This window comes from Girardinichthys multiradiatus, chromosome 13, assembly GCF_021462225.1.
Source record: "Girardinichthys multiradiatus isolate DD_20200921_A chromosome 13, DD_fGirMul_XY1, whole genome shotgun sequence".
Lineage (NCBI taxonomy): Eukaryota > Metazoa > Chordata > Actinopteri > Cyprinodontiformes > Goodeidae > Girardinichthys > Girardinichthys multiradiatus.
The window spans coordinates 37,682,523-37,698,666 of NC_061806.1; the positions used below are offsets into that span (position 1 = coordinate 37,682,523).

Genomic DNA, 16,144 nt, shown 5'->3' on the forward strand with positions numbered 1-16,144 from the left:
TTGTTTAAGTTTAAATGTGAGAAGGAAGTTAGATGTTGTTGCCTCTCCACTTACGTTTTCAGCCCATGTTTTACAAACTCAATTTATTTTTAATTACCTTGTAGTCTGTAAAAGCAAGTTAAATTACACATAATCTTTCTCTGTTGCGTTAGATGTGGGGATTATGAGAACGCATCACAAACTGGCTGGGAATTAATATATCTAACATTAACTGATTCAAGGCTGAACGGAGGCGCAGTTGGTAGCCCTGTTGTCTTGGTTCCTCGGTTCGACTCCTGGTCGGGGGTCTTTCTGCATGGAGTTTGCATGTTCTTCCCATGCATGTGGGGAACACCCCTCACTGTAGGATATCGGGCCGAGATGATCCAACATGTAGAATATCACCGATTTGAGGTCCCAATGTCCTTCCAAGTAGACTAGATCACTCTTAACACACCACACATGGCAAGAATTTCTCATAAGATTATCTTAAGAGCCATCAGGGCAGGTCGAAAGGGGAAGATCGAAGCAGGCATTAGTAAATCTGGCATGCATTTAAATAGGCAATTTATATCTTTGCATGTGGAAGGAAAAGATAAAGTATTTTTTTACATATCGTCATTAAACCTAAACTATAATACTGAAGCATTTGCAACAACCTAACACTTAAATGATGAAGACAAAGAATACTTTCTGTGGGTAACCCACCTGCTTGACATGAGGAGGTGGTGAGGACATTTAAACTTATGTTTTTTGCTCTATTTTGTTTTCATTCTAAGAAAAAAAACACCTTGATTATAACTTCAGGGAAGCCATCAGGGTTGCTCTCTGTCTGAGAACCGTTTGCACTGAGTCCTTCACCCAATACAATTACCCACACAATTGTGGCAGCTTTGGCAACCTGTACGATTGGCCTTTCTCTGGGCTTGCAATTAAGAATCAGTGACACTTGCTCTTGCGTTTTTCCTTTGTAACATACTTTCTGTTTGGTGTAAGATATCAAGTCTTTTCAAGTCAAAAGGCTCAAATCCAAGTCGAGTCCAAAGTTTTTAATGAAGTCATCAAGTCGAGTCTAAAGTCATGAAATTTGTGACTCGTGGCTCACGTGATTGTAAGTCACATGACTCGAGCCCACTCCTCTGCAATGCTCGTTTTATTTTGTTTGTGCTTCATTAGCAGACAGATCTCGATGCAATTAGTTATTAAAATAATACTTAGTTTTATGTAATTGATTTGAGTGCTGATAATATTAATTTGATAAATCTCCTAATTACTTCTTTGCAGTAGGTAATAACATAGTCCCTGATTAAGGAATTATTTTATTTAGAACAACTCACTCTTATTATTATTATTATTATGCACTCAGCAGCATAAATAGTCTGTATAACAACAGACTTTGCAGCAGAATACTGCTATTCCTGATTATATTGATCAGTAATGTTGCAACTTTATGCAGACAAAAGACCTGCTGACCATAAGGTGCCAAGCTTTAAAGCAGAGAACTTCGAAGATTTTTTTCACCCTTACCATCCTACTCGCAGTGCTTGGAAGCACGATAAATATGAGACCTCTTCCAGCGTGGTAGCCAGTGGCTAAAGGAAATAGGCTTTTGTATCACAGGCAAATAGAAAGTCATGGATTATTAATGAAAAGTTAATAGAACTCCTAAAATGGTAATGCAAAAATTCAAACAATCATTAAGTATTGTTAGAGGTACCAAAAACTGTTCCACAAGTAATTTTGTCAAAACCTAATTTCTTCACATGGGATGTTTCCCCTACTGAATAAATGTAGTCTAAAGTATTATGAGATCACTGCAATAGAAGATACATTTATTTTAGATGTTTTATCCATCTTTACAAGTTGTTCCAATAACTTTGGCTGTCATTTTACGCATGAAACCTGGAGCCTATTATTTGTCAATAAGATCCTCTCACAGTAGTCAGAATCCCTAACTATACTTGTAACATTGGTCAGGCCATCATAAATCTACCTTTCCACACCAGAGTTTTTCCTTTCGATCTTCCTTTTACAGACTCTGATTTAGATCAAAAATTAGAGGAGTCATAAATACACTCAGAAGCCATGATTCAATAAATCTGGTCCATGACCTGAATGAAGTCCAAGCCTTTTACTGTAGTGGGTAATTGAAGCTCTAACCCCCAACTCCACAATAGGATTCAGTCTGAGGCTCCTTTAATCTGGGAGGGCCTGAGAAAATACAAAGCAAAAACCCGTGAAAACCCAAGGGAGTCGTTACCTGTAGGAAAGCCCGTCATGAGGTCTAGATATAAGGAGGAGGAAGTGAGCGCTCTAAGCAGTTTATACTGACAAATGTTGTTTTTATGTCGATGAAATATTCATGTCAAATGTACAAACAAGAAGGCTTATAGAGGCTGCAGGGTGAGATGCTGCACCTCCGGGAAATGAGGTAACAGACAAGGATGATGAGAGAGGGAACAATTTCGATTATATACAAAACAGAGCATTGCCAAAGTATTCATACCACTTCACCTTTTCCACATTTTGTTACGTTCTAACCACGATCAATGTATATTATTGGGATTTTATGATAGCAAAGTAATGCATAATTGTAAAATACAACGAAGATTATATTTTTTTATAAAGAAGAAAATCCAGTGCACCAAACTCTCTGCAGAAGTCAAGTAAAAAAAAAAAAAACAGAGATCACCTCTATACCGTAATCTCAATAAAAATCCAACTGTTCTCAGAAGGCCTCAAAGGTTTGTTAGAGAACATTAGTGAACAAACATCTTCATGAAGACCAAGGAACCCACCAGACACAACAGGGAGAGGGTTGTGGAGAAGTTTAAAGCACAATTAGGTTATGAAACAATATCCCAAATTCCAAATGCTTCACTGAGCTCTGTTTAATCTGTCATATGAAAACTGAAAGAGTAAGTAACAACTCTGAACCTACCAAGAGATGACTGACAGCATTAACTACAGAAGCAGACAAGACACCTGTGGTAACTCTAGAGGAGCTGCAGACATTTGCAGCTCAGGTGGGAGAATCTTTTGACAACTGCCATAACTTGACACTTAGTATTTATGAAAGAGTTGCAAGAAAGAAGCTATTGTTGATAGAGAGCTATAAGAATTCCAGTTGCAGTTTTTCACAAGCTGTGTAGGGAGCACAGCAACATCTGGAAAAGGTACTCTGGTCATATTAGACCAAAACTGAACATGTAAAACATTATTTGCAGCTGGGAACTGATTCTGCATATCAACCTGAAAACACCACGTTCACTGTGAAACATGTTGGTGGCAGCATCATGCTGTGGGGTTGCTTTCTTTTAGCAGGTACAGGTAAGCTGGTCAGAGTTGATGGGAAGAAGGGTGGCGCTGAATACAGAGCAATCATGAAAGAAAACTTGTTTTAGGCTGTAAAAGACTTGAGACTGGTGGTCCAACTTCCGGCAGGACAACAACCCTGACCATCCTGCCAGAGCTGCAATATAATTGTTCAGATCAAATGACCTTCATGTGATAGAATAGTTGATTGAATCTAATTGAATCTGTGGCAAAACTTGAAAAGTGATGTTCACACATGTTCTTTGTCTAATCTGCCTGAGCTTGAGCTGTTTTGCAAAGACAGCTTGAAAATCTAAATCTCTAGTAGTTAAAAGCTGGCAGAGACATACCCCAAAACTGTAATTACATAAAATGCAATAGCATTTCCCATTTTGATTTTTATTTGTAGAATAAAAGAGGAAAACCATGTGTACCTTTCCTTTCACTGAACAATTGTGCAGTACTTTGTGTTGATCCATCACATAAAACTTCAACGAAGTACATTAGGGTTGTTGGTTGAAATGCAGATAGATATGGAAATGTTTGTAAGGTTTGAATACTTTTCAAAGGCAGTATGAATGCAAAAGGAGAATCCAACCTGGAGGCAGAAACTTGGCAAAGCCGCTGGAGTTCACCAGAACGTTGGTCTTAAAGGTGGAGTCGAAATCATCATCTGCACTGAGGGAGGACAGGGGAGGAAGTGTCACCAGCTGTTGATGTGCATGAACGTGTGTGAGGTGTGTGTTCAGGTGTTTTACCTGTTGTAGAGCAAAATGTCTGGAGTCCAGATCTGGTCTGTGGTGAAGCGAAGGTTTTTCACTCCGGGGTGTTCGCTCTGGTTCCACTGGAGGTAGTGGTCATACCAACTCTTTAAACCCACAGAGACAGATAAGATGACGTGGCCCAGCAGATTTACAGGAAAGATACTTTATCTTCAGTTCCAGATGAACAGAAATAGATTAATACCAAAGAGCACTCCCAGCCAAGAGAGAAATCTAATATTTCATTGAACCATGTTTCAATATTCATGCACTTTAAAAAACTTCACAGTATGCAATAGCAGCATGCAAAGTTGTATCAAATACTTGCAAAGACTTCAGCATTATTCATTCTTAGGCACATACTGGAGAGGGGCGAACCGTCTCATAGCATTACTTAACAAACAGGAAGCATCTCTCTGCAACAGTTATGGTTAAATAACATGTTTTCAGTTGAAATATGTGAATTGCTGATGCTCTTCTCTGTTAGAATACCCTGACAATGTTCACTGTCTATTAATTCTACCTATTTACTTATCATGATGTAATAAAAATAATCTAATCCTTACCAGGTTCCATAATTAAAAAAGCAACTGCTAATCAAATGCACTTCATAATTTCATCATTGGCAGGTGTGACCACCTCTATAAAAACAGAAGTTCAGGCAGTTAACTGGGCTGGAGCATACAGCGGTGCATTTTCACAGTGTCATGAAGGAAATAATTCAGCAATGAAGCAACTGTCCAATTAATGTTAAGTGCATCTTATATTATCAAGAAAGACCACTCACAAGGGGAAAACATTAACAACAAGGCCAAGACAGTGCAAAGCTCACAGGTATCACAAACGACTAAAGAGTTAAGTTTCCATCTCTTCAAGCCATAACATGTAATTAAATGTTAACGTTCTTGGTGTTATTGTTAGAAAACTTCCATAAACATGTACCTTCTTAGATAGATTGCTAGAATAAGGTCCATTCCCCCATAAGATAAGATATTTCTCAAAGTTGCATCTGAATAACAAAACATTTCTAACTGTATGGTAGTGGAGGGATGATTTGGGCTTATTTTGCCGTTACAGGACCTGGGCACCTTCAGTTGACAAAAGTTTTCTTTTAAATGTAATACTATCTGTCAAACAGCTGAAGCTTGGTTTAAATAGCCATTAACCGGAAAATAATACTAAACACAGCAGCAAAAGCCCACAAAAGACCAGATCATTTATTTTTACCAAGAATTAAAGGGTGTACAATCTTTTTACAATGAATGCACTTGCACAGTTGAATTTAGGTGATGACTCTTTTTTTTTTTCTTTTGGACGAGCAGTCTTTTAATGGTACTTTCCCAAGAGAAGCCTGTTTTTCTCAGCTCTAAATTTGGAAATACTGGGTTACAGCAAGTCTTGTGACCTTAATTTTGGTGTTACGGATTATATAAAGTGGTTCATAAAAACCGCACACCAACAACAGCAGAAAAGTCAAACAGACAGTCCTTACCATCTGAAGCCACATGTTGGAGGTTAACACCTGGTTCTTCTCATCCTGAAACACAGAATTGGAGTGTTTTGTTATATGATTTTGCAGCATTTTAAGGCTTTCCATTTATTATGTGATTTATCCATTTGATGGATGTAACCACATCATGAACAGTTAAGAAAGTATGTAAGTAAGCAAACTATATTCACATAGCTCCTTTCTGTATTGCAATAAGAGAAAGTGTGTCTTTGAAGAACCTGAAAAATCAAGTCAGAGGCCTAGAAGGTGCATTTTTTACAATCTTTAGGTGGTCCAGAGACATTTCAATGTGGGAAGTAAAATTGCGATCTCTCCGAGAGCAAATGAACAGCCTGAATAACCCATTGCCATCTCCGCATTGAATATATTATTGCTTCTTTTATCAATATTTTTTAGCTGATAAAAACAGAAAAATGCACTTTTAATATATGGTTAATTCATTTATTACTATCAAACAAGAGCCAACATTTCCTCCTTGTTCAACGGGAGAAATGTATCACACAACCAGGAGTTTATGTTTTTCAAACAATTTTGTAGGACTTAAACTTTCACAGCACACAAGGGTTCAAAAGCAATAAAAAGCTGAATGTCATCAGTAAAGAAGGGCCAAGAACAGAACCCTGCAGAACTCCCTCTTTAGGAGTAACTGAAGAAAACTGAAGGGTCGATTTAGCTACAGAAATACTTCTAAATAACAAATAGGAATAAAACAAAATCTGAGCTGTAGCTGACATGCCTGGCCAACATTTTTAGTTTTCAGAGTAAGACTGAACAGTCTACCGTTTTAAAGATATTGATTTCTTTTCAGTGCTCGACTGCAAATTGTCCTGCACCACTGCACAACAACAAGTCATTAGAGACTCTGAGGAGGAGGGAATAAGTAGAGCAAGCTCGATGAATCCAAATATGGTTTTTAAAGGGCAAATAGCATTTTAAATTGTGCTGGTACCTGACATGAGATCATCAAGTAGGAAATTACTTAAAAAAGATTTGGTCCAATGGCATGAAAGACTGCATTAAAAAAGCAGAGACAGATTAAGATCAAAAGCACATAATGTTGGATTATTATGGTCTAACCCTTCAGAATCAGAATCAGAATCAGCTTTATTGCCAAGTTCGTACATACAAACAAGGAATTTGACTCCGGTACACTTTGCTCTCTGGTTTTGTTTTTTCATTACAGAGTATACATATATACAATATACAATATACACATATATAAATAAAAAGGTGCATTTGCAACATCTGTATGCTGTTGTTCTGTACTCTATTGAATGTTCAACAGAGAAACAGCCTGGGGGAAGAAACTGTCTCTGTGGCGGCTGGTTTTAGTGAACAGTGCTCTGTAGCGCCACCTGAAGGTAAAGCTCTGAACAGTTTATGTGCAGGGTGTGTGGGGTCTGCAGAGATTTTAGCAGCTCATTTCCTGACCCTAGACCTGTATAAGTCCTGGATGGAGGGAAGGTCAGCCCTGATTATTCTCTCTGCAGTCCTGATTATTCGTTGCAGTCTGGACCTGTCCTGTTTTGTGGATGAGCCAAACCACACTGAGATGGATGAAGACAGGACAGACTGAATGATGGCAGTGTAGAAGATGACCAGCAGCTCCTGTGGAAGGTTGAACTTCTTGAGTTGCCTCAGGAAGAACAGTCTCTGCTGGGCCTTCTTCCGAACAGTGTCTATGTGTGAAGACCATCTCAGGTCCTCAGAGATGGTGGTTCCTAAGAACCTGAAGTGGTCCACAGCTGCTACGGTGTTGTTGAGGATGGTGAGGGGGGTGTATGGGGGTGGTGTTCTCCGAAAGTCCACCACCATTTCCACAGTCTTGAGTGGGTTGAGTTCAAGGTAGTTCTGACTGCACTAGTGTACTAGCCGATCCACCTGCTGTCTGTATGCAGACTCATCACCGTCCTGGATCAGTCCAATGACAGTGGTGTCATCTGCAAACTTCAGGAGTTTCATGGACGAGTCCGATGAGGTGCAGTCATTTGTGTACAGGGAGAAGAGGAGTGGGGATAGAACACACCCCTGGGGGGCACCAGTACTTATTGATCTGGATCGGGAGAAGATGCTCCCCAGTCTCACCTGCTGCTGTCGGTCCGTCAGGAAGCTGTTGATCCACTGACAGGTGGAGGCTGGGACGTTGAGCTGGGTGAGCTTCTGGTGGAGGATGTCTGGTATGATAGTGTTGAAGGCCGAGCTGAAGTCTACAAACAGGATCCTGGCGTACGTCCCTGGATGGTCGAGGTGTTGCAGGATGAAGTGTAGACCTAAGTTAACAGCATCATCTGCCGACCTGTTTGCTCGGTAAGCAAACTGCAGAGGGTCCAGCAGGGGGCCTGTGATGTCTTTCAGGTGCTTTAACACCAGCCGCTCAAAGGATTTCATGACCACAGACGTCAGGGCTACAGGCCTGTAGTCATTTAATCCTAGGATGGTGGGTTTCTTGGGCACCGGGATGATGGTGGATCGTTTGAGGCAGGAGGGGACCTCACACGTCTCCAGTGATTTGTTGAAGATCCTTGTGAAGATCGGGGCGAGTTGATTTCCACAGGCTTTCAGACATGACGGGGAGATGTTATCAGGTCCTCCAGCTTTCTTTGTTTTCATGCGCTGAAAGAGCCTGTTTACCTCTTCCTCGGAGATCTTCAGTGCGGGCAGAGGATCTGATGGTGGGGGGTTGGTAGTTTTGTGGGAAGAACTTGTTCCTGAATGGGATGTGGAGGAGATGATTTGAGGTGTGAACGGCTTCCTTTCATGTCTGCAGTAGAAGCCATTCAGACGGTTGGCCAGGAGACGACTCTGTTCAGGATGGGTGGGGGGGGCTCCTAAAGGCAGTCAGGTTTCTCAGACCAGTCCATAAAGCTGACGTGTCACCAGTAGAAAGGCTGTTCTTAAGCTTCTCACTATAGCTTCTCTTAGCTGCTTTGATCTCCTTTGTTAGTTTGTTCCTGGCCTGCTTGTACCGCGCCCAATCTCCACTGCTGTGAACTTCTTCCTTTTCCCTGCGCAGATTCCTGAGGTGTGGAGTAAACCATGGCTTGTTATTCCCAAAGGTGCAGAAGGTCTTGGTCTGCACACATATGTCCTCACAGAAACTGATGTATGATGTCACCACATCAGTTAGTTGGTTTAAGTCAGTGGCTGAGGTTTCAAAAACAGTCCAGTCTGTGCATTCAAAGCAGGCCTGTAAGGTCTGCTTTGATTCCTCAGTCCACTTCTTAACAGTGTGAACCTTGGGTTTGGAAGCTCTTAGTCTCTGTCTGTAGGTTGGGATGAGGTGGATTAGATAATGATCTGAAAAACCCAGAGCAGCCCTGGTAACAGCATGATATGAGTCTTTTAAAGCTCTGAACAGCTGAAAGCCCGGCAACAGCAGTGCTCGGTCCGGGATGTTTTAACTCAGCCATGTCTCGGTAAAGTAGAGAACCGCTGATCCGTGGAGGTCCATGTTTTTACAGGTAAGAAGAAGCAGCTCGTCCATCTTGTTGCTTAGAGAGCGGACATTTGCCAGGTGAATTGAAGGCAGTGGTGTTCATAGACTTTTGCGGAGTTTTACAAGCACGTTTCCCTCTCCGGCGCAGGATCCCATGGAGTGCCGCAGCTCCACTTGCCCGAAGCTCAGTGAACCTCGGATAGATGAAAGATGGTGAAAAAATCCCAAGAGAGGACTCTCTGATGTTGAGAAGTTCCTCTCTACTGAATGAGACCACAGGACTGTGGCTCGAAAAACATAAAAACACACAAAATACACAAAGAAAGAGAGAGCAAAGCTTCGAGGCTCAGATAGATGAGTAACATAAATGGAAGAGAACCTATCATGAACTATAAGCTGAGTAGTTTCCACTTTGCATGCACCTACCACGTCCATGATCTGTATCAAACTGAGGGTAAAGAAAACCGTCAGAGGATGTGAGTCATTCCCCACTGGTCGCTCCATCCGGTTGTAGTCCTTCAGGAGGTTTTTCAGCAGGTTCCTCTGGTGAGGTCCCTGCAACGACACTAAAGAAAAAGCAAAACAAGACTTACATCTGGCAAAATGATTATATGAGATGTCCTTTAAAATCTGCAACAAAGATTATTCCAACATTAATGGAAAACCTCAACCAGTATAGTGGACTGGGGATTAAAGAACACCTGTGGACAAAAGCCATTTGTAACAGATCCTTATCGGAAGATTTAATTCAGAGAAAATGAGCTTTTACATATAAAACCAATTTAAGGGAAATGTGACGTAAGTTTTAGCCACACCTATATTTACCGTTGTTGTCTCCAAATGAGATTTGATATAAAAGTCCTGCTCTTCACTTAGAATATATTACTCAACAATTATAACAGATTAATACAATCCAGTGACAAATTAAAGAGAGAGATTTAAAAGGAAACTTGAAGAATCCATGGCAAAAGTGGCATGAATTAGTGCTTTCAAAGGTCTGAAGGTCGACGGTAAATGTACCAAGAAATTAAAAATTAAAGATTGTTTTGCATAATTTCTTTTCAGCTCTTCTCCCAATTGGTAAACCCAGGATTCTGGAGAGTCTGAAGTTTCCAACTATCATGCATGCTAGGTTGCAAGGTAAATGAAAACCAGAGAGTTTTTATGCAATACTCCTCAAGTTTTAGTGCAACATCTTAAAGGGCAAATATCATATCTTAGGGCCATAAGACATAAAACCTAGAGATTTTGAGCCATAAATAAAACATATTCAACCTATTCTTTGTTTTTAAAGTAAATAACTATCTTTGAAAATAAGCCTCAATTTATAGTTTGAGTGGAGTGACAGACAATTTCTGGAAAATAAGGTTTTGTCACCTTCATCACATAAACCCTTACAGGTAAAACCCAGACTCATTACACCGGAAAAAGTGAGACTTAATGGATGGCTCACTAACAATAAGATGGCTATTCTGGTGACATAGTTGTCACACAGAAACCCAGGCCTGTGCACATTAAATTAACAAATCTGGCAAGAATTGGAGCAGAAATTACGTATATATATGAATGTTGCCAATATTGTATTGTTAGAAATCACAGTTTTTGTCACAATCAGTGCCCCCTGTGGTGAATTACAGGCAAAGTGAATTTGAAGCATAACGCTTTTAAATCCACCCACAGGATGCTGGTTTGTTAAGTCTCCAAGCAACTGCACTTTCTAGTGAAGCGAAGCAAAGACTCCGCTTCAACAGGACACAGAGACAACAAAACCACTTTTAGGACTGATTTTAAATTATCGAAATTCTGGGCTTCTATATATGGAAGAGGTTGGCTGATCCACAGATTGAGGTCGAATGGGAAACAAATAAATAAATAATCACAATCAAATGTCTTTAACCTGCGTCTAGAAATATCAGTTGTAGACCTTCACTACTCTGCCTAAAACTTGAGGCTGTAAATTCAAGGTGGTGCCACACTGGTGGAACAAAGAAATAGCATTTTAAACTGGATCCTGAAATGGAGGTGTCATAATCTGCTGGTTTTGGGTTGGACCAAAATGCAGAGCAGAGCAAGGGAGCCGCATGGTGAGTAGAGAAGTAGCTTTAATAATAATAAACAAAAGACTTACAGAATGGCTAGGCACGAAACATGGCAGGAAGATACAGGGTAGCATTCATGGTAGATATCAGGAGGAACCAGCAGCAAACAATGAAGACCAGAGAGTTTAAATACAGAGGGAAGTGGAGTATGGACCAATAAACTAGGGGAGGTAATCGAGAATCAGGAGCAGCTGGTTGAGAAGGAATGCCGAAGAACTGAAGGAGAGTGACTATTTAACACAGAAGAACGTGGAGAGCAGGGAGGTTCACTCAGAAAACATCTGAGTGAACAGAAATAAGCAAACAAAGAGACTACCAACAGATCTACGGGAAAACACAAACTAAACATCTAACCAGGGAAGGAACAAACGCCTAAACAGAATGAATGTAATAAACGTGAAGGAACTAAAATAAGGCAAGTGCAGAACGTAGCAGTGAAGAGAAGTAAACAGAACTCAAAACCCCAAACACAAGCAGATTATGACAGGATGTCAGGGAAGCCAGTATCACAAAACCAATAAAAGGTGGGTGTGATAAAACCTATTCAGTGAAAATTGATCAAGAGCAGCAATAAAAAGACAATGGACCACAAAAAGTTAAAGTATGAATTACTCTTTCAACGAATAATATGAATGGTAGGAGACTTTAAGCCAAAGCTGAAGGAAAAACATTATAAATTCCTCATATAAAGGCTGTCTGATAGGTGTTAATAGGAGTCTAACAAACTGATGACTTTTGCAATCATTGTATAGGTTGGCTTGTTAAACTAAAATGAATTCTGATTTCTTTTCATTCATGTAAACAAAGCTCTCAATCTTTCCTTATATTCTGCTTCAAAGAATAAATCTTGAAAACACCAGCGGTAACCTCCAAAAAACTTTTGAAGTGGCCAATAGTTTGCTGAAGATCTTTTAATGTTTTTCTATTAACTCTGGCAGTTTTTTCACTTATTTTCATAATCATTTCTATTTCTTTGTTAAGACAATTATACTTTGCCTTATGAAGGCTCCTGGCTAATTTCTACCCTTGTTTTGTACCATAAACCAACCATTTCTTACCTTTTACTCCAACACTGCGTTTCAGTCTCTTGGTACATAAAAGCATTTTGATGAATTTAATGTATAATAAATAAATGTCATTCTATGTTCTTGAGATTTTACTTTACACCTTATTTCCAATTGACTACTGAATCATGAGATCAAACAAAAGACGTTCTGAACAATCCCCTGTTGGCAAATAATATAAATTTATCGGAGTCACACTGATACATTTCTTTAGAGAGAAGATCCAAAATATTATCAATAATCAGTTGTACAGTAATAAACATCTACATGGTGGGTTTAAATTAATGTATGATAGGTTCGAAATGTCCATTGATGGATTGTTCCTTTCATACTCGAATCAGTCGGGTATAAAGCAGAAAATGTACCAAATGGAGAGGAGACAAAATTATCAGCAACCGCCTATAAATCAATCAATCAAAAAAAAAAAGAAAATGTCCTTAAGAGTTGTCAAACCCATTTTCCGGGGGCATATATCTCCTAGGCACCAGAAAAATTCCCAACCAAGACATTGCAAGCATTAAAGAACAAAACTGAGATCGTCTTTTAAAGATTACAAGATAGCCTGACCATGCTGCATGAAAATAATAAGGCTAGACCGAAGATTTATGGACAATGCTCAATGTTTTTGTAAATGATATGCGATTGTGAAGCTCATTAAGTTTAAAATGCACTATAAAAATTCAGAATATTTAGGAAATGCTCCATGTACTTTTACAAATCTGCAAAATATTAAAACACAAAGTATGTAATTAATGAAACCACAGATATGAATATGATTTCACAAAACGTTTGTTGTACTGAGGAAGGCTGTGATTTACGTCAAAAATTCATTAGGAAAGTGTTTTGATAGATAGATAGATAGATAGATAGATAGATAGATAGATAGATAGATAGATAGATAGATAGATAGATAGATAGATAGATAGATAGATAGATAGATAGATAGATGGATGGATGGATGGATGGATGGATGGATGGATGGATGGATGGATGGATGGATGGATGGATGGATGGATGGATGGATGGATGGATGGATGGATGGATGGATGGATGGATAGATAGATAGATAGATAGATAGATAGATAGATAGATAGATAGATAGATAGATAGATAGATAGATAGATAGATAGATAGATAGATAGATAGATAGATAGATAGATAGATAGATAGATAGATAGATAGATAGATAGATAGATAGATAGATAGATAGATCGATAGATAGATAGATAGATAGATAGATAGATAGATAGATAGATAGATAGATAGATAGATAGCATGGTGGTGGAAGCATCATGCTGTGGGGAGGACAGTGGGATAAGTTGCCAGTGGCTCATCTAATAGACACAATTTGTTCTCATTTCTTTAGGTGAAAACAACATAACAGAGCTTTAGAGAATAATCATATTTTGGACTTATTGGCTGTAATCTCTACACTGAGTAGATGATAAGCTGAAATTTGATCCATCTCTTATGTCTTGTCTTATGTTTTGGCAGATTTTTGTCTGCGGTTTCCTTAAGACATGACTTTCATACACTGTTATTCGCTTTAAGTATTTTTTTTTTATTAGATCGACACTTCTTATTCCATCCATTGCTTATTCATTTGTAAGGGCATACTTAACAGTGTTCTGTCAAGGTCAGGTACAAGGACTGCACAGAAGATGAGTGAAAAAGCAGCCAAATTGCGAAGAAAACATTACTATGAGAGAGAGTTTTAAAGTCTGTCTCATTGGAAACAAAGCTTCAAGAAATTGGGAGTGATTTAAAGCTTTTGCACAGTGCTGTAAAAAAGGAGAACGGATGATAATGTAAGTCAGAGAAACATCAGACACACTCCAGGCAGTTTGCTTCAAACTGAGTGACAGAAAAGCTCTGGATGTTTCAGAGTGTTTCTTGTTTTGCAGCAATACAGTCTGAAACTTTTACCTTCCCTGTCCTCCTGTCTTTTATGTCGTTCTGGTGATTGAGCTACAGCCTCGTCATAAACTCAAACTGAACACCATCTCAGTGCTGCTGCTCTTTGCCTGTAGGGAAAGTTCACCCACTCTGCCTCTCAGCTCTGTCATCCCCCGTCAGCCCAAAACGTACACAGCTTCTCGGCTGCAGCAACAGGGAGGCGAGAAGCAAGATGCTGATCTGTACGTGTCGTTAAACTGAAGTGCGTTTCTGCGGGTGGGGAGGGAGACCCTTGATATGAGCGCAGATTTGACCAGAAAGACAATTTTGGAGAGATGTAATGTTCTGACAGCTGGCATCTCTCTGTGTGCTGCAGCTGTCATTGTGGTGTCAGTCTGTCTGGTAAAAAATGCCATCCAAGCACGGAACATATGTCTCCAGACAAACAAGAGCACATTAATCTTAAAGGAACTACTAAATGTAAACAGATAAGCAAACAGGTGAGCAACGCTCTCCCTAAAATTTTTATTTTAATATTAGGTGAAACCTGAGGGAAGAGCACCCATTCCTGACTGTATTCCTATAAAATGCCACTTCTGCAACCAGACCAGAATCCTGAATGAAAGACAAGGAGAGATGAAGTCAGACTCACCGTTGATCAAAGCGGAAAGTCCAGAGAGGAGAAGAGCCACAGAGTGCCACATCCTGGTCGGGAACAACCGGAGCAAAAAGAAAACGGAGAAGCTCTGGATGGGAGAGGAGAAGGGGATGGAGAGAAGATGAAGATGGGAGCGGAGACTGGAGAAGCTGCTGGCAAATCTTTGCTCCGCATCCAGTCGGTATCAGATGGAAGGAGCATGAGCATGTGCTCGCTGGAGGAGGAGGAGGAGGAGTTGAAAGCTGTGAGCTGTCTCGCCTGTCAGGGAGGAGGGCCTAAAATGGAAAAGAAAGGAAAATGAAAGGGATGTGAATGAAAGGGTTGTAGATAAGGAAGGGGGTGAGAGCTTTTAATTGGCTGAACGGATGATCCAAACCAGAAAGATTGTTGGGAAAAGGAGCAGAACGAGATCATTCAGGTGGGAAATACTGAAAAACGATGAGAAAAAGTGGAAAGGATGGAAACTATATCGTATAATTCAGGCTAGATTGAATCTTTATTTTGTTATGTATATTTGTCTGTTATTATCATAAAAAAATGATAAATACAAATTAAAAAAGAACATGTAAATGTATTTATCTATGTTGGCTAGGACCTATGTGGGTAAGTGACCTTAGTGCTGCACGGTAAATTTGATCCCGTTCTCAATGTATCCTAGGTTTAATAAACGTAAAATAAAAACGTAACTAATCAAATAAATTTACAGAAAATAATAATTTAGGAAAAGTAAAAAACAGATAAAATCATAAAAATAATGACAATAAATGATATTTTATCAAAAAAAATGTATCAAAATTTGACTAAAATAACAAGCAAAAAAAATTAAACAGCAGATATTTCAGAAAAGTTTGGTTTCCTCTAGCAGCCAGTTTCCTCCTCATCTCTTACGCAGTAATCTGTGGATTATTCTCTGAATCTCTATCAGGTTCATACATTCATCCTCCTTCCTTCACACATCCCTGCTTTGTCTTCTCTCTTGTTAACATGTGCAGCGCTGCATGTTTCAGAAATCTCCATGACAGATTCTTTCACTTATGGTAACACAATACAGTGGTGATGGCCGTGCACCGCTGGACTGAAAGCCCTGTGCATGTGTGCGTGAGATCTTTGAATCAGCGGTGCAGACTGGTCTAATTGAGAAAGTGCTGGGCTCTGCAGGAGGACACTGGGAATGTGCATAGTTAAACTCTACTCCTCATTTGTCCTCGTGAAATGCTGATGCAAGGGCAGAGGCAGTGAGAAGCTGAAAGACCGAGGCATAGAAAGGGGGATGGGGGCAAGAAAATGAGAAAGAAAGACTTAGACTGTATAATAGATTACCCTATTACTTCTGCTGCCCTTCGGAATTACCCCCCTCTCTCACCCAGGAAGCCTGTCGCACATCCGGAGGTACACATTCATGCTCTACTGCACACAGGATGGCGAG

At 39.7% G+C, this 16,144-nt stretch overlaps 1 protein-coding gene across 1 annotated transcript in view; it reads right to left on the bottom strand.

Annotated features, from left to right (window-relative positions):
- The window catches only part of chrna11 (cholinergic receptor, nicotinic, alpha 11), a 34,068-nt gene extending 19,057 nt beyond the window's left edge, over positions 1-15,011 (bottom strand). The window contains exons 1-5 of the mRNA XM_047384778.1: positions 14,713-15,011; positions 9,428-9,567; positions 5,548-5,592; positions 4,053-4,162; positions 3,893-3,972 (exon numbers count right to left, since the gene is read on the bottom strand). Coding sequence (XP_047240734.1) covers positions 3,893-3,972; positions 4,053-4,162; positions 5,548-5,592; positions 9,428-9,567; positions 14,713-14,764 — 427 coding nt within the window. The 5' untranslated portion in view covers positions 14,765-15,011. The remainder of the gene's footprint in view (positions 1-3,892; positions 3,973-4,052; positions 4,163-5,547; positions 5,593-9,427; positions 9,568-14,712) is intronic.
- Positions 15,012-16,144: the final 1,133 nt, after the last annotated feature.